Genomic DNA, 25,047 nt, shown 5'->3' with positions numbered 1-25,047 from the left:
AAAGTATTTTAGATTTTAATTTTATGTTGTTTATGTTAATTTTACTTTAACGCATCAAATTTTAAAATTATGCTATTGATTTTATTTACACAAAACATTCAGTATCATTAAATTTTATTTTTACGCACTAAAATTTAAATTTTTCATTTCTTTTTAAATTTGTAAAAGCTAGTACATTTTATACGCACAATAAAATTTCTTTATTAATTTGAATTAATTAATTTTAATAATTTGATTAATGCCTTTAATAAAATTATGTTTTTACTTTTAATGTTCACATAATTTAATTTTGATTTTATCAAAGACAACATATTCTAGGATATCTTGGTTTCACAAAATAAAAGTTGAAAACTTTTCGCAAAACTCTAAATTAAAATTATTTACTCTATAAGTCAGAGATATATTTCTAAATGTTTAACCTTTTTACGAGTAATTAATTGCTCAATACATATTAAAAAATTTGAAAAGACTTAATTAAGACCTAATTAATAGAACTTTAATATATATAGAGAACTTTTAGTTTATATTTGAATTCTCGAGTAATTAAGTATAGATTACACAAAATATTTTTCCATGCTTTATTTTAATTTCATACTATGTAGTTACCAAACATTATAAAAAGCAAAAAATAACAATATAAACTTAATGTAAAACATCACAGTCTTATTTAAGAAAGTAATCCAACATTTTTTTCTTTGCAATGAAGTATAAATTGATTAAAAATTCAGTCAATAATACTACACTGCAATAACAATAAAACAACAGACCTCTAAATTTAGATAACTTTGTGCATGATTTGGATTTTGTAAAAATATAAATTTTAGTGTTTATTAATGTCTTACTTCAAATTTAAAAAACTCACTTTTTTTCTGGCTAAGTTTCGTCCTTCAGACTATCAATCAAACAAATTTCTTTTTGCAGCATATATTATCATTTGGATTACAGTTTTAATGTAATACACATTTTGTTACATATTATATCATATTTTTAAAGGAAACTTAAAATTTCACATTTTCATACATATTTTGTTGCTACTGGACATTTTACAATGCCATAACATCTAATAGAATAGAAAGAAAAAGTATTATGTGATGATTTTATTATTTTTCTGAAGAAAAATTGTAAATTCTTAGAGTGAAATTGAAATTTACACAATGTGAATTCAAAGCAAATGTTTATTTTACAATTTTGGGTGCTTTAGAAGCAATGTGAAAAACAAAAGTTCTTTAAAAGCAAAAAAAGAAATTCTTTAGAAAAAAATATAACTTAGAATAGCAGGTAATCTAATTTCCCAGTACAAAAAATATTTTGCAATAATAATTCTATGATGCAAGATAAAATTTATTTGAAATTAATAATTCTGAGCAAAAATTAACAGGTCAATCAATTTCGATCTCAGATGAAATAATTACCATTTTTCCAAGAAAGAATGATCAGAAAATTAAAAAAAGAAATACATCTTGAAATAAGGATGAATAATTTCTGAAAGCAAACAATATCACAATGCTAAATACTATTTTCAAATGACAAGATAGACCGACTCTGTGATACTAAGAATTTATCTGAAATACCATTTATACTTTTTTCTTCAGAAATGTACAACTTTTGTCGACAAATTGAAGTTTAATCCAAGCAAAATAAAATAAATAAAATAATGTAATATTAAGCATAATTTTAAATTTATTTTTTATTAATTTTTCTTTTAATAAACAGCCCATTTGTCCTTTATATATTTCCATATCTTGAAATTTTATGCAAAAAGTAACTGCAAGCTGGGAAAGTAATTATATGCACTCAAAAGTTTAGTTACGTAGTATGTAGAATATGCAAATCGTGTTTATTGATTAATATTACTCTTGAATAGTTTTATTCCTTTTTTTTAAGAAATTCATTCAGTCAGACATTTTACACAAAGTTACCTCATTTGATTGACACACAATCCATTTTCTACAATACAAGTTTCAAGACGCAAAAAAATACAAATATAACGAATTATCTCAAGAATTCAGAAACATATAATCACGTACTACAAAAATAACAATAGTTGTTAGTAAGTTTTGGCTCTTTGGCGCCAGTTTTTGCTTCCCGATTTAACACATACTCTCAGTGTAAACTCTTATATACAAACATACGAAAAAGAAAATAGAATGCAATAATGCAATCTTAGAATATTTAGATGCTTAATCTCTCTCTATACATATTATTAAGCACAGGTATTAAGTATATCCTGAAGTATATCATGCATTGAGTACAGTAAATTAAGTACACTAAATTAAGTATATATATATATATGCGTATATATCAAGTAAAAAATATAACATATGTGGTAAAAATAACAAGAATATCAAAAAATATAAGTGAATATATAATATACAGTTTATAATTTAATGAAACAGAATAAAGAAATGTGAAAAGGAAAATCATCAAACGAATTAAGGTTCACGTAAGAACTATACGCCATCTTGATACAATATATTGTTTTTATTCTTCAGTTCTCTCTTCAAGGAATTTTTTATGCATTTTTAATATTTTTTTGAAAAATATTTTTATGTAGTCAGTAGTATTTTTCATTCATTTTTTTCAATTCTTTTTTTCCTTTTCTTGGCTAATTTTCAGTCTTTTTTTTTAATTTTTTGCTGCTTTTCAGTTTTCTAAAATCTAAAATCTTTTTTCATTACCTTTTCACTTTTTCAGTACCTTTTCATTTTTTTCAGTATTTTTTCTTCTTTTTTAATTATTTTTTTTCTTTTTAGCACTTTCTATTTTTCTAAAAATCTTTTTTTTCTTTTTTTTCTTCTTTTTTTTCTTCACTTTTTAGCATTTTTTTTTTTAAATTTTTTTCTTCGTACATATATTTGTTTATTTTTTCAGTATTGTTTCCTAAAATATTGTTTTTCAATTTCTTATTATTGTATTTGTCATAGATATATCCTCTACATATACATAAATGTGTCCCTTTATGAAAAAAAAAATGTCAACCTCCTTATTAGGAACAAACTATCATCAAAATCTCAATAAAAGTAATTTACAAAAGTTATTTACTTAAAACTAAAAATGCGCTAAGAATTCCCATTAGCCAAGTTAAGTTAGGGATTTCATGTTTTATTTGAATCATATATTCATTTGAAACAACTTATTAATAGCAGTTTTGGCTAAAGAAGTATGGAAGTTTAAAAATGCAAATTTCATTCAAATTCATGAATTCATCAAATGATCCGTGAGATTATATATTATCAGAGCTTTTACAGATGGACAGACGTAAGGTATGATACAACAATTAATAAAAAAATTGTTACATATATAGTTATTGATTGTTGTTTTCATCTAGAAAGACAATTTTTTTAATCTGACATTTTGATTAAATATGAAGTGAAATGTCTCCAATACTGATGCCATAAACTCAAAATTATATGCAACATAACATAACATAAATAAGTAAACAAAATTCTACAAAATCATGTTATATGCATCGGGATGCAGAATATATAATATATAAAAATTATAAACCAGAATCAATCAGATTGATCATTGGTAATACTGATACTGAATACGTATTAGATAAAAATCATGCATTCAGTATCAGTATTATCAATGATCAATCTGATTGATTCTTAGAACAAGATTTGTTCAACTTCAGGTCTTTATATTCTGAAGACAAAATACGATGTAGCCGTTTCAAAATTCTAGTTTCTTTCGGTTCAATTTTAATACTTAATTCGCAGAAAGCGTCAAAAGCAATAATACTGCTAGTAACGAAAATTGCTAAGGCATTTGCAGTGTAGTTATGTGACAATGGCAATAACGTCACAGACATAATAGGCCAAAACAGCTTATCTATTTTGACAACAGACTTCATTTCGGCATAGAGTTTCTTCTTCTCAGCTTGCTTTGTCGACTTTTTATTCTCTAGGCTGTAAAAGAAAAAGCAATAAGAATTAGGTAAGTATAATTAAGTTAGGTTTTAATTACGATGAATTTTGAATTTCATGATCCGCATAAACCCTGCTCAGCAATCCGCTTTCAAAACGTCCTCCTTGAACAATTGCCCTCATATATCTTAAATATAAGCCTACCGAACACGAAAAAAGGTTATTTTTCTACGGAAGGAGTTTAGATAACCACCGTCTCTGCTACATTCCCACAACAGAAGGAAACATCAACAAAACACAGAGAGAAACATCCATGAATTGAGTAGGATTTAAAGCCGCAACCATTGTCTTCGCACTCAGGCATGCTGACCGTTCGAGCACTTGGACAGCGACGATAAATCATAAAAAGCATTAACTAATAGAGGTGGTTTTGTCATGTTTTGACTGTGTTTTTGAACTTACGTATTGGACACGCTCACTGAGGGGACATTTAACATGAATATGGTTTAACATTCTGGATAGTCAGGTGTTGTCTCTTGAACAACATCTTCATGTTGGCTGTTGATACCACAATTTTTAAAGATTACAACAGAAAAGTTACGGCTGGAAGAATATGATACTGGTTTTACGAACGTTCACACATTCTACGGTATCTCTATCGGTCTGCGTAATCCCCTGTCTTGAACACATAGAAAATTTGTGGAAGGAGTTGGAACAGCGGATTAAGCGAAACTTCAAAATCAGCTCCGCCAAAATTTGGTTGATCTAAGAGATCGAATTCTCAGTGAGTGTCTCTAACTGGATACAATGCAACCACCAAAAGTTGTTGGTTCACTTCCTATAGAATTTATGCGATAGTCTAGAGTCAGAGTTACGCGATATTAAATGTTGTTCTTTATAATTTCTCTTGGCGTGACTAATATTTTGACCGGTGAGCTTAGTAATGTTTTTGGCACATTGATCATGGAGCCAATAAAAATATGTACTTATTAGCATTCCCCGGTATACATGGTGGTAAAAACCCCTTAAATTAAAAAGCGCTGTAAGCGTAAGTAATAAGCAGAAATCTTGCAGACACGGAAGTGTCAAAATGTAAATATATGATATATATTTGCTATTAAATGCTTCTTTTTTAAATGTCCTTGATGTTTTGAATGATTGAAAAATCCACTGAACCCTCGATACTGATTGACGTTCTTATTGATTATTGAGCTTAAACACACCATGTTTTGGTGCATCGGCCGAAAATCGTACACGGGCCATCCGAGGGGCAGGCGAGCATTCTACCACTGAACCAAATGGATTGAACTATCAACAATAGTTATCTTTTAGTTATCATTAATTCAAACTTATACTGTTGGTAGCTGCTATAATGCACAATGTTGGTAGCTATATATTGGTAGCTTATAACGTTGGTAGCTGCTATAATGTTCTCTGCTTTCATCTTAGGACTTGAATCGACTCGCTGTGGTAAAAATTGATTGTTTAATCGGATTGCATTTTTTTCCAATAATGTTTTGGGGAATCTTATTACTGCATGCGATTTTTGATTGCGTAAAAATTGCATGCGAATGAACGAAGACCTGATTGATAAGTTTTTTGCTTGTAAAAAAATCCACTCATTCTCATGCAAATTTTTTGCATCTAATGAGAGCGGCCCCTAAGTAGTTCGGAATTCATTCAAATGTAGTGTTTGCAAAGTTACGGTTTCGATGTCAGTAAAAGTTTATGCTCATTTAGGCAATTAAGGGACATGGAGAGGAGACCAGGAGGTTTGAATTCGCAATCTTCGTAATCGAATGATGATGTCAGGATGTCACTTTTCACGAAGCTCATTGAACAAAATCTTAGGGAGCATTCTAACTGCATCTGATCTGCATATGCGATCACACAAAATGCGATTCGCACATGCTTGTGCAGCTCCTCTCACACATATACTAGATCATATTGTTTCGAAGTATTTGCACATGCGTGCAGGGTAATTAGATTCATTGTTAATTCTCGAAGTTAATTTAATGCACCTGTTACATAACTAGCAAAAACGTCATCGTTTATCATCAAAATCCTTAGAATCAATAGCCAAGGTAGAATTAAAATGATGGAAACAATTTTAGTTTTCTGGTGAAAGAAAAAGGTGACTGACTGATTCAAAAGTGACTGTGATGACTGATTAAAAGGTGACTGTTACGTAGAATGAGAGGTAAGTCTTTATAATTATTAGTTATTTTATAAATACTTACGTTTTCCACCACAAGTTTGCAAAAGTAGATTTTGAGAAGTTCCTTGCTTTTTTTATGAATTCAGTGTTGTACAACAACTCGTGTTTTTGATAAACATTTGACAAGTATATGATGCTAAAAATTTTCGCTTCATTATTTTTTGCATCATTGATGGAGGTAGCGTTTTTGACATTCTCTTTATCCATTTCTATCTCACGCAAATGCTTCAGCATTTCCTGGAGTGAAACTTTATCATAGGTAATGAATCTATTTATCAATTTAGGATCAACGACAGTAATGCTGCATGAACGACCTCTGGACCCAAATTTTTTTTGCGAGTGTGAATTCAAGATTTGATAGCGACGTTCCAGTTCCTTAAGTTTGAGTTGCATTTTCGCAGACATTTCTTCTTGACAAGCAAGGATATCTTTTAAAATATCATCATTGATTCCAAATGGGAAATTTTTTTCAATAATGTCGCTGACAAACTTGCTTTGCTTATCGCTGTTCATAGCTTCAAAATTATCTTGATCTAACAAGAAAAGGTAAATAATTTTTTCCACCTTTGATTTACTATAATATTGAGATATAACATCACATAAGAAGCTCACAGAACCAATTACACCCGAGGCTGTCAGAATTTTGATTCCCCAATCAGGTATTATTTTTAAATAATCAGTACCTAAAAAAGCTGCGGAGCCAAAAACGCCTGCAGTGGAAAGAATTAATTTTAAAATGGAAGCCTTTTCCGCAACGTTTGCAATAGAACTTTCGCATTCCTTCAGCAAATCCATTGTTTTTTTTCTGTGAGTTCGCCATGTTTCATATGTTTTAAAGAATAATTTAATTCCTTCGTACATTTTCTGTTCCCTTATTACACTTTCTAATTCGAATTCGAACAGTTCCTTTTCCAGAACAGACTTAGACTCTGTTAAATGTTGAAAAAACATACGTGATGAATTATCATTCCATGATGAATTATCATGCGATGTATTATGAAAAGGTAATTTTATGATTTCATCATCAGTAATTTCATCATGCCTAGACTCGATTTGGTTAGCTGCATATTCCATTTTAGAGGAGTCCCCAAGGATAGTTTTGACAGAGGAGACCAGGGGCAAGTCTTGAAAAGACTTTTGAGTTAAGACAGCCTGAAAAGAAAAGAATGTATTATTTATAGAATTAAGCACATAAGTATCAGGCTACCTAAACTAATGAATTTAGGTAGCCTAAAATGAAATGAATATATTATTATGCACATCGGCATCTGGCTACTTAAACTAACGAGTTTAGGTGGCCTAAAACGAAAATAATTTATTATTCAGCATATAAGAATCAGGTTACCTAAACTAAAGAGTTCGTCTAGTCTGTAACGAAAACAATATACCATTTATGGAATTAAGTACTTAAGTATCAGGCTGTCTAAACTAACGAGTTTAGGTGGCCTAAAACGAAAAGAATATAATATTAAGCACGTCATCATCAGACTATCTAAACTAAGGAGTTTATGTTGTCTGTAGCGAAAAGAATATATTATTAAGGAAATTAAAAAAAAGTTAAGGGAAATGTTAAGTTTTTTAAGATAGGTCAATTTTGTTCACGCAGTGAAAGAACTAGGACTGAACTTAAAATAAAAGGTATGGACTATAAATTTACAGGATTGATATAATAACTATTGAAAATACTTTTTGAAATACATGACCAAATACACGTTTTAAAGTTAATCTTCCATATGATGTAGTGCAATTCTGTAGTTGACTGTAAATTCATATACTTTTACGGAGTGCTCTTGACGTTCTTAATGTCTTCGATATCCTTCAATCTTGTTACTTTAAAAATATTTTTCTGAAATGTATAGTGAATGATCTATCTCCAAAACCTCTGAAATTTCATAAAAATTTCTAAAGAAATAAGGTTTAAGGTTTTTGAAACCATTAAAATGCACTAACTTCAGCATTAAAGAGCATTCCGAACAAGGACTTATTTTGTTTAAATAAAAAACTCCAGGAAACGGAATCTGTAACATATTATTTGATTAAAAAAACTTCGTTTGGTATAAAAAACACACAAATTGTAAATAACAATCACATGTTTCAAGCGCTCAAATATAGATGCCCATTTTTAAAACTAACCAGGCATGAAAGAGGATAATCAGAAGTGATTTGAAATATGAAATGTAAAGTTGTCAACGAAAAATGGAAAATAATGGATAGTAACAAAATTAGTAATATCCCAATCAAAAATATGGATGAAAAAACAGAACAGGAAAAACCACTGTGACCAAGAGAGGCAAAGCTGGGTAAAATGCATTTCAGCGCATTATGGACAGGTGGTGATGAACTAATGACGTTAACAAGGGAATCTGCATTCATGAGAATGAAACACGATTCCATGGCGTCTAGATGAGCTGGCCACCTATCCATAACGCACGTAAATACATTTTATCCTGATTTGTCTCTCTTTGTCACCGTGATTTTTCTTGATCTCTTTTTTGCACTTTTTTGCACTGTGGTTTATCTAGTTTTGTGTCTCATCTTTATTTTCCGTTTTTCGTTGACAACTTAATGTTTTATCTTCACAACTTTTACTATATTTACAGCTTTACGTCTGGTATATCTTGAAAATGCGCACTTTTTTTTTGAGCGCCTAAAACTTAAATATAAGTTATATAAAAAACGAATGATTTACAGTAAAATAAACTAACTCTGGAACGAATGATTCATAATAAAATAAGTTCATGGGCTAAATAATACTTATAAGTGTTGGAAAAAATGAAGAAAAATCTAGTAAAAATCACTACTTTGAAATTTTTTTTTTTCTATATTAAACGGATATCGTTTTTTTTGTGCTTCTAATATCATAAGCAGTAATTTTAAATAATCTGTTATAATTTATTTCTATGTTTATAAGTCTTACTTTAGTAAATCTTTGTTTAATTGCACTAAGGAATAAAGTTTTTGTTGCATTTATGCAAGTGCTTGACCTTACCTAGTTCGGTGTGGGAATTTTAAATCAGAAATTAGCTTTGTTTGAAGAGCTACATATTTGTGTTTAAAATCATATTTTTAGTTAAGTTAATCTTTTATCTTATTTTATATTATAACCGTCGCTCAACAGCCTACCCAATTATTGGGTTTACGACTACCGATGTTCAACTCCGCAGCCTTGTAATTTTGAACCTAATCCAGAAGACAAGGGAGCTCCCGAATCAAGTATTGGTAGAAATTTGACTTCGTGGATGACTTAGTGATGGAAAAAACCCGCATTCGCGTTACATGGAGAGGAAGACCACGAAAACTTCCCAAGGTTAGCCTGACGGCAAGGGGACCCTAATCCATGATCCGTCAGCGACTGAGGATATTTCTCGTTAGCACAGAGGTCGGTTCAAGCTGGATGCGGAATTCGTATCGATCAGCCATAGCTGAGATTCGAACCCGGTGCACCTCATTGGAAGGTGAAGGCTCTATCCCCAGAGCCATCACGGCTGAACAAATGTACAAGTTCATAAAAGACGTATAAGATTACACGCTGTTGACTGCTCATTTGTAAAAAATCATTTAAGGTAAGAAACATAAGACTTTAATCGCATTATAAACTGAAGCGTATTATTACCTTCTTTTATCCACTTCCTACGTAGCAGAGAAGTGGGGACACTCAGTATTCACTTGACGGAATTCAAAAAAATTGGTTTGGAATATTTAGTAGAGAATTGCTTGTAAAGATAAACCGATTGCAGATTTGAAATCAGCAATGTGAAAATATCCGAAATCACTTGCAATAGAAAAAAAATTGTTTCCCGGCGTTGTCTATAATAATAAATGGAAAAGTATGTGTGCTTCTTCTATAATTTCAGAGCCGCGGTGGCTCAGGGGATCGAGCTTTCGCCTTCCAATAAAGTGAATCGGGTTTGAGTTCCAACAATGGCAAGTCGATTCGAATTCCGCACCTGACTTGCACCGACTACAGAGATGACATAATATATCCTCAGTGGTAGACGGATCATGGGCTAGAATCCCTTTTGCCGTCAGACTGACCGTTGAAGGTTTTCGTTTTTTTCCTCTCCATGTAACTCAAATGTGGGCTAGCTCCATCGAAAATTCCTCCACGCAGTCAAATTTCTCCCAATACTTGATCCAGGAATTCCCTTGTCTTCCTGATTGGGTTCAAAATTACCATGCTAAACATCTTTAGTCGTAAACCCAAAATTGGGTCAGCTGTTCACAACGGTTATAAAAAATATATAATTTCAAACTAGGGTTATGTTTTAAACATCTTCTAGTAATTACATTTTTATTCAATATTGTTCTATAGAACAGCTTTCTCAGCAGAGTTTTGTTACAAACGAAGTGTATTCATAATTATTTTAAAAAAAATACTTGTATAATTAGGAAATTATTTTTATTTGATTTAAAAAATGCCATATTCTGTTCAGTACGTATAACATTTTTGAACAAACAATTAAGTAAAAAACTGCTCAATAGTTTTTCTTCTATTTTAACTTCTTTGTATGAACGGGATCATTTTCTGTTCAGGCTGAAAATTTTTTAATTATAGCTTGCATCATAATGACGCAACATAGTTTCATTAGTGTTTGTTGTGTCATTTTGTTACGAGTTATCTCTGAATGTTTTAATCACGTGAAAATCACTCTTTTAAAAATCTTTTGATCTAAAAAAAATATTTTTGTTTGAAGATATACTCGTGTATGCAAAACTGTATTTCAAATACTGCTCTTTACCATATTTCAAACTCCCAGATTTTTCAAAGCTGGTTTTGTGTTTCGTTTTATTGATAAAAAAAAATACCGCCTTTCCTTGCTACTGTTTATTTTTTTTGTTTTATTTTTTTTTTTTGTTTTACAAAAAAATTGAATTGAGTAAGGTATGAAGTATACCTTTCAACGATACGGTAAATCAAATTTTATGTCTCATAAGGAAAATAGAAATTTCTATGAAATAACTTTTTCGTTTTCATATTTTTGAGACAGAGTAATAGTTTTAAAGCAAAACACTAAAATGGATAGCTATTGAACATTTGGATGAACAAACAGAAAACGAATTTAATAAAAGCGAATCAAAATACATAATAACGAGTCATGAATCTGGTACGCGCACCCCAGGGGTACGGGAACAGTTTAGCGGGGGTCTTGCGAAATATCATGAAAATTTACAATTACGTATTTTTCTATTGCCTATTTTTTTGCAGGGGTTAACAGTTAATGATTAGTTGTGTCAACAGCCAGTTGTGATTTTAACTTTTGTGCAATTTCTTTATAGTAAAAAATATATTTATTTTTTTATTAGTGGTACACAGCGTTACGAAAAATTTAGAAAGGGTACACAAAAGTCATAAATTTGGGAAACACTGATATAACCAAACTCAGAAGACTCTATTCACGAGAGTCCTTGTTTTTATTTCTCGTAAAAGTATCATTTTCCCTATGGGAAGTTTTATTTCTGTTTTCGAGAGCTCTTGAGAACTTCCATTCTTAAATGAAGTTTTTATTTTATTTTATTCCGTTATGAGGGAGATTAGTTATTGCTCAGTTCGAAAAATAAATAGCTTTTTTAAAGTTTTTTCGATGTAGAATTATAAAGATTCTTATCAATATAAGTTTTGCATTCATTCTCTCAGAATATGCTCGTTGTCGTCACTGTTTCACAAAATTTTCAAAATTTCGTTTCTCATAAACTTAACCAAAACTGTTTCTGGAACTAATATGAAATTTTGCACATTTCTGTAGAAATATTTCGGGAATAGTCTGATATAAAAATGTTATGGATGCGGCTGCTAAGTTGTTGAGTTATTTTATGTCTCATTTGAAGATCGTTTTTTTTTTTGTTCCACCACTATTTAGTGCTTATAGCAAAAGCTATAAGCATGAAAAAAATTTTTTTTTGCTGCAATACATCCGTAGATCTGTTTTAATTTCAAATAAGCTTTGAAGTAATTAAATAATAGTTTTAGATAAAAAAAAATTAAAAAGTAAAGAAAAAAAAAAGAAAAAAGGAAGAAAAAAAGGAAAAAAACAGGAAAGAAAGAAGTCGAAATAAAGTATTTGTATGTAATATAAATCAGAAATAATTAAAATAAATTCCTGAAAAGAAGCTTGTTGTCACAGTTATCAAATGCATTTGTGTACGCAAATTCATTTTTTTTTTGTGAATAACGCAGAAAGAAATTGTTGGCGTCATAACAAAAACTGCAAATTTCATAAACTAGTATTTTTGAGACCAAGTTAAAGGAAATAAAATATTTTTTTTCACATCATTAACTCAAACTAAAAATTACTTGTTTCCTTCAAATTTTCGGGTTTTAAGCAATTTCACTCGCAATGTTACCTATTATATTAAATAAAATAAATGAAATAAAACTTTAACAAATGAAACTTACCTTTACTTCGTTTGACTACATGAAAAACTCAATTGAATATGATGTTTCTCAAAAACAAAGTTTGATAAGCTTTGACTAAATTGATAATTTATTATCGGTTTGAGTGATATTTTCCATTATTATCAACGATTTTCTAATCACGCATTGTTTGATTTCCACGAATTTTATTGTTTCTCAACAATTTAATTCTGCGAATATTTTTAGTACTAGCGAATCAAATTTGTTCGAATTTGTGTAACAAGAGATTCCTCTACGGTTAATATTATTATATTATTATTCTTTTATTATTATTAATTACCATCATTAATTATTATTATTTTATTATTATTCTTTATTATTATCATCATTATTATTTTTTTATCTACTATATTATATTATTATTATTCTTTTAATTGTGATAATGTTCTATTATCGCAACGTTTAATTCTCCAGTTTAGTATACTTAAGTAGTGCTAGTAGTATAGTAGTATATAGAGAGTATTTTTAAATGAAATTTATCTATTTTTTTTTTGTGCATGTTTGACTTAATCTCATCGACTTTCCCTTTTTTTTCAAATCATATAAATTTTTATTTTATTTTTGTAATTTACTTTTCAACACTCTGGGTTTAACCCTTAGTTTTCAGATGCTTGCTCATTATAAATATTCTTATTAATTACTAAGGTAATTATTTCTACAACCTCCATATACGTATTTTTGTCTTAGGAAATATGAATCATGTGCAACAAAATAACTGAATTTTCTCATTTGATCATTTAATATACATATTTTTTTAACTAATAAACATATTGATAATCTATCAGGTTTTTTCTTCTTTTTTTTCTTTCCTCCAGACGTAATCTACATGCTTAAATTGTGCAATATTTATTTTTCTTTATTATTCACTTTATGTTACGTTTTGCAAAATCTGTTTTTCTTTACTATCCACTTTATATTTTGCTCCTTTTTAGGGTGTGCAGTGTTTTAATTACTAAAAGATCCTTCCCCGTTTTTCTTTTACTATACTCGTAATATATTTTATTTTGATTTTGCACCGATGTCTTCTTACACTTTCCTTCGGAGCAAACGATCCTACCTCTTTTAATTTTGTTCTTTTTAGTGAGATCACCTTTTAACTTAGTTTTTTGTATCAGTGACATCACTGTGACTCTTTTTTCTATTGCCTGAATGCTGAGAGCTAATGGCTGTTTTTAAGGCACTGCATGGCCACAAGGAGTAATTATTGATCGGTTTTAGAGAAATTAATTTGGAGTGCTACTAAGAGTAATTATGGAATTACCAATGGCTTAGAGAAAAAGGAGACATGACTAGAGATAATGAAATTGGCTCATTTCTAAAAAAATTATGAATGTATTAAAAATAAGCACTTGATCGAGATTTATGATGTAAAATTTATCGGAAAACTCACTGCATAAGGAAAAGAATAAAATATCAATAAAAGTTCAGCTGCTCAAATATTAGTTCTTAATTAAATTTGAAATACATATTTATTAAAAAAAATCAACTGCACACAAAATATACTTTGGAGTAAGAGGGAAGAAAATGGATGGTGGCAGAATTCGGTAATATAATTTTATTTAATAATTCTATATTGCTGGAATGATGCGTGTAATTCGGTATAAGTAATGATATTATAAAACAATTATTCTATGTTTTACTGCTCTACAACAATACAGAAAATTAAGTAAAATTATATCACTGAAATATTCTATATTATACAAATCTTCCCCTTACTTATACCGAAAATAAAATACAACGCGAGATAATAACAGAAAATATAAAATCTAATATTATATATCACCAAAACCAATGCAAAATAATATTAAGTATATTAAATATATTAATAATTTATATTGAAATTATATTATATATTAATATATTAATAATTTATATTAAAATTATATTATATATTAGTATATTAATATTAAATATATTAATAATTCAGTGAAAAAAAATTCGCGAATTACTATTGATTCAAATTCTTTAAAGTTAAAGCTTTTTTCAGATATTTAGTATATTTAAGATCCTTTTTTTTATTTGAGGAATTTGGAAAACTTTTGTGACTGTGTAGTTTAATTACGCCCCCTCAAATGCTTGCTATGATGATATGATTTGGCTAATCCTTTATGTGGAGAGTTGTAAGAAAAGTTTTCTTTTTTTTGACATATGGAACATTTCTTTTTGTTATAAGTTAGTAATAAAAATTAAAAAAAAATTTTAGGTGGTGCTGCTATCTACATATGAAAATTATAACTATGATTTTTAAGTGCTTAAAATCGAACATAGATGGCAGCAGCACAAATTTAAAAAATAAATTTTGCTTTGCGTATGCCTTATAGAAAATAATTGGTGAAATATATTAATTCTGCTAGTTATATCCAAACCAAAGAAAAAATGCGGAACAGAAAAACATAGCAATATGAAACATGCAATATAATGTCACAAATTAAGAAAATTATTAGATAAACTATAAAAAAAGTTCCGTAAAAGTTTGATTTGCTTAAAATAATAAATAACTAATAATAAGTAACTAATTATATTTAGATATTTAATAATATTTAGAATAATTATCAATGATAGATTAATTTAAAATTATATATTACTTGTTATTTCTAGTAATTAGTAGCTTATTTTAAAAAAATATAGTTTAATTGAAAATTTGAAAAACAAATGTTTGTAATAATGATTTGTGTGAAAAAAGTTTTACGAAAGAAAATATGGTTACATTAGTGCTGGGATAAAAAATTTCTTAAGCACAAATATAAAAAAATAATGAGAAAAGCAATACAGCTGTTTAGATGCTATTAACAAGCATAATAATTTAAGACAATACAAGATTCTGCATTTTGGTACAGACTGATCCATATTTACTAGAATCATCTAAACGCCTTTGACGTGTGCCTTTTACATTTTTTTCTTATTTATTTATTAATTAATAATAATTTAATTTATTTCAATGCTGAATATACACATTTATATTTATGATATTCACAATTACTCACTTCAAATTAATTTAGGAAGAAATACAGAAAACAGTTATATGTGAAATTCTTTTTTTTTTTCTCTGCTTATGAAGGAATTTATCATAAGGCAAAATAATATTGACAGGATTACATTACGTCGAGATTACAAGTTACAAGGATTTCTTACATCGCTATCACGCATGTCACTTCAAGGAGGTATGTATTATCTTTTAATATTGTTAATAAATTTTAAAGTCCCTGAATTAGAGAGGCAGATTTCTCCACCATTTTCGGAGAAAAAGTTTGTCATCAATGCGGAAGAACAACAATATTTGTCAATTCATCGCTGCAAAAGACTCGCTCGCATTGTTTACTATTACTCTTGAACACAGTTGAAACACAGTTGAACACATTCTCATTGAACACAGTTGAACACATTCTCATTAAAAAAAATTAGCCATATAATATAACATACACTGGTGGACAAAATTAAGAAATGGAAAACATTTTCCCAAATATCTCAAAAAATACTGAATATAAATAAATGAAATTTGGTATGGATATAGCTTATTCCATGATAATAAAGTATGCAAAACAAGAAGGAAAGTGCCATTTACTGGCAAGACCTATTGCCAATAAATCCAATGTAGTCTGAACTTAAGGATAAAAGATGACAATAAAAGTGAAGCTTGTACAGTGTGTGTTGCCTCTAGTATGGTGTATGGTCCCCCTGACACACAGACAGCATGCACAACGAATATGCATGCTGTCAATAAAGGAGTTAAGGAGGACTTGTAGAAGACCCTCCCATTCTTCCATCAGAGCAATTTTTATCCCTAGAATGGTTCTGGGGGGAGGTTGGTTCATCGCAATAACTCTCCCAAGAGCATCCCAAGCATGCTCAATAGGATTCAGGTCAAGGGATTTGACTGGCCAATCCATTCGTTGAATATCCTCGCTTTCCAGATACTCATCAACCATGAGAGCCCTATGAGGTCGCGCATTGTCGTCCACAAAAATAAACTCAGGGCCAACAGCGCCCCTGAAAAGACGCACATAAGGCTCTAGGACCTCCTGCCTGTACCTCTGGGCATTCACGGAACCATTGTCAAACGCATGGAGCGGTGTGCGGGTATCTTGCATGTGCGAAAATGCTTTCCATCGCTTAATTTTGTCCACCAGTGTAATTAGATATATGTAATTTAATAATTTCAAATTTAGTGTTTTCAATGTAAAGTTATATATATTTTTTCGTCTTTTATAGTTTCAGTTACAGCTCTCTTCGTCTCTTATAGTCTTAGTTACAGCTTAGACCATTAGGGACATTTAGTTTGTTTGTGATTCTGCGTTGACATTCATATTTTGAAGATTTTAGTTAAATTTTTATTTTAAGTATGCGTCTTCGTAGCACTACTGACTCTAATTGCTCCGATTAGTCGCCTTGTTGTCTGATTTCTAATATGTGTCACTTCTAATGGAATACCATCAAGTGACTTGGTGTGAGGAACTCGATCTTCTTGAAACGTGGCATTTGTTTATGTTAGCAACTGCTCTTTCCATTTAATTTCGAGTAAGCGAAGCACAACAAGTATCAATTATCTTGAAGTGATACATTTTATATTCTTACACAGAGAATCTTTCACGAAGATTTTAATTTTGTATATTTCTTACTTAACACAAAAATTGGCATGAAGATATGTGGAACATAAACAAACTTTTTTTTTCGAATGTCAGGCACTGAACTTTATTCGTTTCGCCTTAGAAGATGCCAGAGGTGTTACTCATTTCGCATTACCCAGTGGGCACCTGTGAACCAAAGTCACGGAGGCGAGTAAAATTGCCCACACCACACTGCCACAAACCAGTACATAGGGTGGGCCACATTTCCACACACAACAGAGGACAACACAAGAGAGAGAAACATCCATGCCCAGAGCGGGATTCGAACCTGCGGCCGTTGGCTTCGCAGTCAGGCGTGCTAACCGCTCGGCCACCTGGCCGGATAACCAAACTAATTATGCATCGAAGTTGCCAAGTGCACAAGACAAAATTATATCATGGTTACAATAAAGTACATAAACAAATTATAAATCTAAGTTAGGTATAAAACATAAATGAGAAAGAATTATCATTTCAATTAATTCGATTTGTGATACGGCGCTGTATGTAATTAACTTTATGTTAATTCATATTCTAACTTAAGTGGAGAAACTTAGCTCAACTTTAACACGTCATTTTGCTTATAAACGATCAGCTGAAGCTGACGTTACAGGTCACATGTGTGAGTATCCGTGATCTTGCAAGTTTTCATAACATTTTTGATAAAAGCATTTGATTTCAAGATTGCTTCCTAATGCAGTTTCAAGAAAACAAAGACTTGCACTTAATGGAGCTTTAAACTTCATCAAACTGCTGTAAAAACATGGAAAGTTTTTTTTTAAATTTAAAAACAACAATTAATAAAGTAAAAATACTAAATTCAAGTGTTACTTTTTTGAATAAAGAATAAAAATTTACTTATTTGTATTTATTAAACAAAAATAACAATGTATGTATTTTTTTTCTCGTGTTTTTCTTTCTTTTGGTGAACACAAAATGTTCATCTAAAACAATGAAGATAAGAATATATTTGTAAACTGTTTTCATAATGGGATAAAAGTTTATGTTGTATTGTCTTTTGTTTTGGAATAAAATAGTTATACAGTGATGTTTGTCACGATTTTTTGTTTGTTAATTATTGTATATTCAAGAAATTAAAAATTTCAAAAATTAAAAGTTCTTATAATTTGCTCTGCAACTTTGTGATAAATATTAGGGGGGCCAAGTAGTGTCGTTTTAGTGCATCTGATACTTGTTATCATGATTTTATTTTTAATCAATAATGTATTCACCCTCGTTAGCAACAACCTTTCAATACCGGGCTCAAAATTAATTGAAATGGATTGAAAAAAAAATGAATTTGTTTTTAAGACCTAACGAATAATTAATGCGGGGAAACGACATTACTTTCCGATCCCAATAACATTAAGAATTATATGGGGGTTGGCAAGTATATGTGCATTGATAAAACTATAACATACAAGGTTTAAAATTTTTTATAGTTGCACTCAAATGCAATGAAAACAAGAGGATTTATTTAGAATTTGGTTATTTTTAATGTTTTGAGAAGTTACGGATTTTTTCTTTAGTGTGATACGAAACAAAAATTGTTTTTCAGACATAGATAAAAAAATTTACTCCTAGATTGTAATTTTAGAAAAAGTGTTCTGTGTTTTCACGATTTAGACTTCTGTATTTTGTTTTTCTCTTTATTTTTTTACTATTTTGTTCCTTGCATCTGTTATCTCCTTTCTAATACGATGATGATATAAGTCAAAGTTTAATGTTTTTACAAATAGATTAGTTAGAATTTTTTTAATATTAGTTTAATTTCATCAAAATGTTAGGATATGATAGCGAATGTATTTTTTTTTTTGACATTGACGTTATAAATTGTTATCATCATTTTTTTTTCATTGCTTTACTTTTAAATTTGCGACAGAAAATACACATTTTTTAAAATTTTTATCGTGTTTAAAATACTATAATAGTAAAACAATGATAATAGTAAAATATTTCTTTGATTAACTTATTGTTTAAAATTTAGCTGAAGAACATATACATTGTGATAAAAAAAAATCAAAATCAATACAGAAAGAACTTTGTTTAAAATTTTATCTGTAAGTTCCTGTATATTTTTTGCGAAAGCATGTTTTGTAAATGTGTAATATAGCTTTTTATAGCTAATTCATCAATACCAGAAACTTGACTCCGAAAACTGCTGAATCTTTTAATTTTTTTTAAAAAAAAAGCATTGTTTAAAATGTTTATATATATCATCTATTCTTTGGGAGAACAAATTATGCATAACTGTGTTCGAAATGCATGAAATTATGCATTACGAACACAGTTCTGCATAATTTCTTATCAGCGACATACAAGCAGTTGAATAGTTTTTTTTTCTTTACGAATTGAAGGAAATTTTGTGATAACAGGGCTGCCAAAATAGTAACTGATGGTAGTTAAATTTGGATCATTAATACTAAGGACAGCTTTTAAGAAGTGATGAAAAAATGTATGTTTCATCGTTTCATTCTTGTATTCAATGACACATTTCTTCAAATTCAATTTACGTGAAGCACAATACTTTTTATTTCCTTTGTTTTGAATATTAAATGTGATTAATATTTTTGGGCAAAGATTTTTTTTGAAGTTTAGAGTAGCTTTATAGACAATTATCGAATCACTAAAAATTTTTGATGGTCTTACGGAAAATTATTTCTGTAATATAACAAAATGCTGACAATTTTTAAAATATTAAACGCGTTACTGGTTTAAACCCCTGAAAAATGTTGACAGATGCTTTTGGATTTTGTTTCAGGTTTTTCAGTAAGGTAAAATTTCAGATTCTGAAAAAATAAAGTTAAAAAAGCAATCTATGCAATTTCAGTGGAAGAAAATTTAGGAAAGTAAGAAATTTGGTTATTTCAGAATTATTATCCTTTATTTTCAGAATTATTACAAAAAGTGACATTTTAAAATTCAAATAGTAAATTTATTTTAATTTCGAATAAATCTTTAAGTAATGCTACAGTTTCATTATTAAATATATTATTGCTTATACTTATATTTTCAGATGGTAAGAACGAAAAAATATTTTTTGAAAGTTAAAAATTTCTACTGAATTCAAATGAAAATATAATTTTTCAACTATATAGTGTGGTTTTTATTATAAAGATTCATAATGTGAATAATGTATGATAATTGTTAAATTACAAATAACTAGAGTAAAAGGAGAGATGACTACATAAATTATTTTTATAAAATATGTTTTACGAACTATCAATTTCAATTGAGATTTTGTAAAATTGGCTCATTTCTAAAAAAATATAGGAATACATTTAAAATTAAAAATAAACACTTAGAAATGATTAATAATATAAAATTTAGCGAAAAACTTCATATAAAGAAAAAAAAATTAATGAAATTTTTGCTACTCAAGTAATAGTTCTGAATTAGATTTAAAATGCATATTCTTTCATTGTTATATGTTTTACTGCTTCTCAACAATACAGAAAATTAAGTAAAATTGTAACTCCGAATTATTCTACTACCATCTAAATCTTCCCCTTGCTTATTCCAAAAACAAAAAACGACGCAAGATAATAATAGAAAATAGAAAATCTAATATTGTATAGCATCAATACCAACGCAAAGTAATATTACGGCGAAAGCAAAATAATATTAGTTTGTTTAGAATCTAATGCTATAAAGTGCAGAAAAAGCAGCCACCTTCTGTATTTTTCTAATATTTGAAAGTTATGCAAGATAACGTTAGATTTTTCTGGTTTTCTAATGTTATCTAATATTGTATGCTCCTTAGGTATTAATGATACTACTATGTAATTGTAAGGAAATAAATAGAGATATGACAAATTATAAACCATAGCTTGTCAAATATTCAACTCTACAATCTCAATATTTTTAGATATTTTTTTATTTCTTTTTTATTTCCAATGAGCTGCACAATCGGTCTTGCCGAAGAGCAGACCTAGTGCGTTCTCCAGAGGTGGTATCCACTCTTTCAGGACCATCATATTGGGTGAGATACCGTTGGTTATGTTAATTTGGACGTCTAGTTTCTGCCAGACTAGATGGCAGCTCCGAGACTCTATTTGGATGCTGAAGTGCACTAGGAATTTAATTTTTCCGGAAATGCCAAGAGCCAATAAGGCACTCGGCATTTCCGGGAAAATTAAATTCCTAGTGCACTTTAGAAAGAAGAACGTCCGGAAACTAGACGTCCAAATTAACATATCAATATCAATATGTTGAATTGGTTTTTCGTGTAACAAAAATTTCGATAGTGAGTTCGAATACCCAGTGAACGCTGCTGTTTGTTGACTGATGGCTCTATTGGTTAATCTTCTATCTGTGATTTGGGATTCTTGATGCCCACCAGAGAGCCTTGACGTTTATTTAGTCAAGGAATTTGACTCGTCGGGGGCTCTGAATGGTCCAACTTGGTTGAATACCCAACTGGTCTGGTTACAAGGACGTACTCCGGAAAAGACTCCCGCATTAGGCACCACTTGGCGCAGGTAAGAACGAACACTTTGAAAACAACAAAAAGGAGAATTTCGTAATCCTACCTCCTATCAATGACTTCAGAGCAACGTGTAATTCTATTTCGTTGGTTGAGGAGGAGATTGGTTGACGTTGATCATTATTTTAATAGTGTTTAAATTTTTTCTCTGTCTAAAAAGTGGTAAAGAAAAATTAAAAAAAAATCAACTAAACTTAGTTTTTATCATTTTTATCGAAGTAAAACCAGAAAATTTTATTTTATTTTATTTCTAATGGCAGATTATGAACAGTTACGGCAGTAAACAATTAAAAAGAAAGAACACAGAGTACAGCAAAAAATGCTGAAACAGAGTTTATTAATCTAAGACAGTGTTTCCCAAACTTGTGACTTTTGCGTACCCTTTCTAAATTTTTTGTAACGCTGTGTACCACTAATAAAAAAAATGAATGTATTTCTTTAAAAATATGTCTATTTTTCCTTCTTGGTACAAAGTTGTGTTAATAAGCTTATTTGCATCAGTGAGAAGGATGATATTGTTTTTGCTGTGATAACAGGATAAAAATTATCTTTTATAAAAATAATCAAAATAAGTTGAATTTATTGCAAACCTTTACTATAAAAAAATTGCACAAAAGTTAAAAGTCACAACTGGCTGTTGACACCATTAATTATTAACTGTTAACTCTGCAAAAAATAGCCAATGGAAAAATACGTAATCGTAAATTTTCATAGCTACCTTTGTTTTTAAATAAAATTGTCGTTTGTTGCACGATATTTCGCATAAGAACGCGTACCCCCGCTAAACTGTTCTCGTACCCCTGGGGGTACGCGTATCACACTTTGGGAAACACTGATCTAAGATATCTCTAGCCTCCCAATAACGCTCGGCGAGAAAAGTCTTGCCTAGAGCAGGACAGTGGAGTAGATGTACGGAGTCCATGACCTATCCAGACCAGCACAGAGTGCATATCGTGAAAGAAACAATTTTGAGTCAATAAAGATGGTTTGTTAGGCAGTCATGTACGGTGGCTAGGCAGAATTCAGCTACTGCTCTACGCCTTGAGCTATTACACAAATTTGGGATAGCATTCAAACCAGAAAACTTAAGCCGCTGAATTTTTCAGAATCGAAAAGACTTTTCAGAATGGTTAATTTAAAATATACAAAAATGTTTTTTGTGAAAGATGTATTAAAGGGTTTGATTTTTCTCTTTATTATCTGCCTATGACAACATAATAATGACTCATTATCAGACCGAAACTGTTTATCTAAGTGATACAAAAGATTTTGAAGTCTTTCTTTATTATCTATCTACGACTACTTATGTTATTATTAAGTTGTTCTACGCTATTTATAAACTTCACACTTATTATCCTTCCTACCTTCGCACTTTTATGTGTGCAGTTTCAGTTTTAAACTAAAAATTTCTTTTTGATTTAATAAAAATGTCTTAAAACTTCTATTTAAAATAGAGTTTTGGAACAAGTAGCTTCTAAGAATGGCTTTTAAAGCGAATGTGATAAGTGATAAGATTTTTATATTGTAGTATTTGTCTCACTAGTTTAACAGCTGTGCAGTTATTTGCTTTACCAGTAGTGATACAAAAGCAGAAGGATCGATTAATGTATTATCTTATATCTATTTTGCTGCGAATTGTGTTTCATAGTTATTTTTTTAATAGTTATGGCAGACAAAATTCCTGTTTTTTTATACTTTAAAGAACACTGTCGTAGAAATTTGATAAATTTATCGGCAGTTATTACATTAAAAATATGACTAAGCGAAACGTTTTCTTATCTGTTAAAATACGAAAAATGTTTTCCACAATTTTTTGATAAATCAATTTGTTATGTTCATTTTTACTGTTACATTTTGTACAAAAAGTAGCTGATAAATTGATTACATTTTTATCTTATGAGATTCCTAGTAGAAAGGCGTGTGCTACGTTAAGCAAACAATGTAAATTTTTATCTTCTCTCCCAACTGCTGTTTTGTAAACAGTTTCTAATGAAGAAGATGTTTTTCATCTATTTTTGTAGATAGAAATCGCTCAATACTTTTGAGATAACTACTGATTAGGAAGAAAAAATGTTTGCCGTCATTGCTAAAATTGTAAAAACAGTTTCAGTTCTTTAATTACACAATAACTGAATCGAGCCACTTGGCAGAGAGTTAGTTCGACGTAAGGGTTCTTACCAAGAGTGCCAAGCAGTGTCCAATGCATAAGCATTTTCTGAAATACCTCAAGCACTCGGAAATAAACCTGATTTCTTCTGTGGATTAAACTTATCAGAGATACCTCTGAATGGATGTAAGCTCTGGCCAAATTCGTTTCTTAAAATAACTAATACCGGTCATTGTTAAAATTTTTATAAATTATTCTTCAGTAGCACTATATTGTAGATGCAAACAGAAGTTAATTATTTTGTTTAAAACAGTTTGTCTTATTTTAGTCATACCACCGAGCTTAAATGAGGTATTGCGGGTATTTGTTTGATATGGTTTTATTATGATATTATATATATATATATATATANCTATTATGAAATTAGTAATTCTAATTATTTTAATTAATAAATGCGATTTCCGATATATTGATAACACATTATTAGCTTTAATTATATATATTGTAAGCTATTTATCAATTTTTTTTTCTAAAGCATTTACTCTTTATAAAAATCACGATAACAATCTTAGTTTTAGTTTTCTAAAATTAAAATTAACTAATTGGGAAAATATATGTTCATCTGACATAAAAGATAAAAGAAATATTTTCGATTCAAGCAGCTACAAATTTCAAACAACTCATTTGAGCTTGAAAATATACATTTGCTTTTAGGCTGCCATTTACACGTGAGTTTACTTTTCTTAGGGAAATTACTTATTTAGTGCGTCGTCTGTCATTGTTCATATTCATAAAAATCTTTAACAAATCTTTTTATGTTACTAAATTCTCTTGTTTAGTTAATTACTTAAAACGAAACGTGTTCTCACTCACTTTTATTATTCATATCATGCATTTTAGTTCTAAATTTAGAATAAAGAATGTTAGAGTTAACATTTCAAGTTTTTCCCTTTACCAATCGTGATAACCGAAATATATATATATATATATATATATATATCATAACGTCGTTGCCGAGTGGAAGGATTAAAAAGAATTTTTAAAATAGGGATGATATAACTTAATAACATGAATTTCATATTTTACTTTTATTAACGCGAATAAATTATAAACTTTATTTTTCAAATTTTATTAGAAATTACAATTCTATTTCAAATACATTTTTCTAAACAAAAGCAGTGCATTTACAGTTTTTCAGAACAATAAAATTCCAGAATATAGGGCGAAATTGAGAAATTTCTCTTCTAACCATTTTATCACAGGACACTTTTTAAAAATTGGAAGTTTTAAGCAGTTAAAAAAGCTGTTGATACTAACAATGTACAAAATACTACCTTGAAATACATTTTCC

General features: G+C 29.4%; 1 protein-coding gene across 1 annotated transcript; it reads right to left on the bottom strand.

The window, feature by feature from the left end:
• Positions 1–564: 564 nt before the first annotated feature.
• Positions 565–12,555, bottom strand: LOC107440750 (uncharacterized). Its single transcript, XM_043038729.2, has 3 exons — positions 12,482–12,555; positions 6,110–7,239; positions 565–3,911 (listed from the first exon to the last, which is right to left on the bottom strand). Exons 2-3 carry the CDS (start codon positions 7,159–7,161, stop codon positions 3,596–3,598), a joined length of 1,368 nt encoding a protein of 455 aa, XP_042894663.1. The 5' UTR covers positions 7,162–7,239; positions 12,482–12,555; the 3' UTR covers positions 565–3,595.
• Between the last annotated feature and the right edge of the window lie 12,492 nt (positions 12,556–25,047).

The sequence above is a fragment of the Parasteatoda tepidariorum genome, chromosome 4, assembly GCF_043381705.1.
Source record: "Parasteatoda tepidariorum isolate YZ-2023 chromosome 4, CAS_Ptep_4.0, whole genome shotgun sequence".
Lineage (NCBI taxonomy): Eukaryota > Metazoa > Arthropoda > Arachnida > Araneae > Theridiidae > Parasteatoda > Parasteatoda tepidariorum.
The sequence above is the reverse complement of the archived record's forward strand: the minus strand, read 5'-3'. Positions and strand labels throughout refer to the sequence as shown.

Coding starts and splice junctions, on each gene's coding strand:
- LOC107440750 (XM_043038729.2), bottom strand. CDS start 7,161: ATGGAATATGCAGCTAACCAAATCGAGTCTAGGCATGATGAAATTACT. Junction 3,912..6,109: donor GCAAACTTGTGGTGGAAAAC/GTAAGTATTTAT, acceptor TTTCTTTTACAG/CCTAGAGAATAAAAAGTCGA.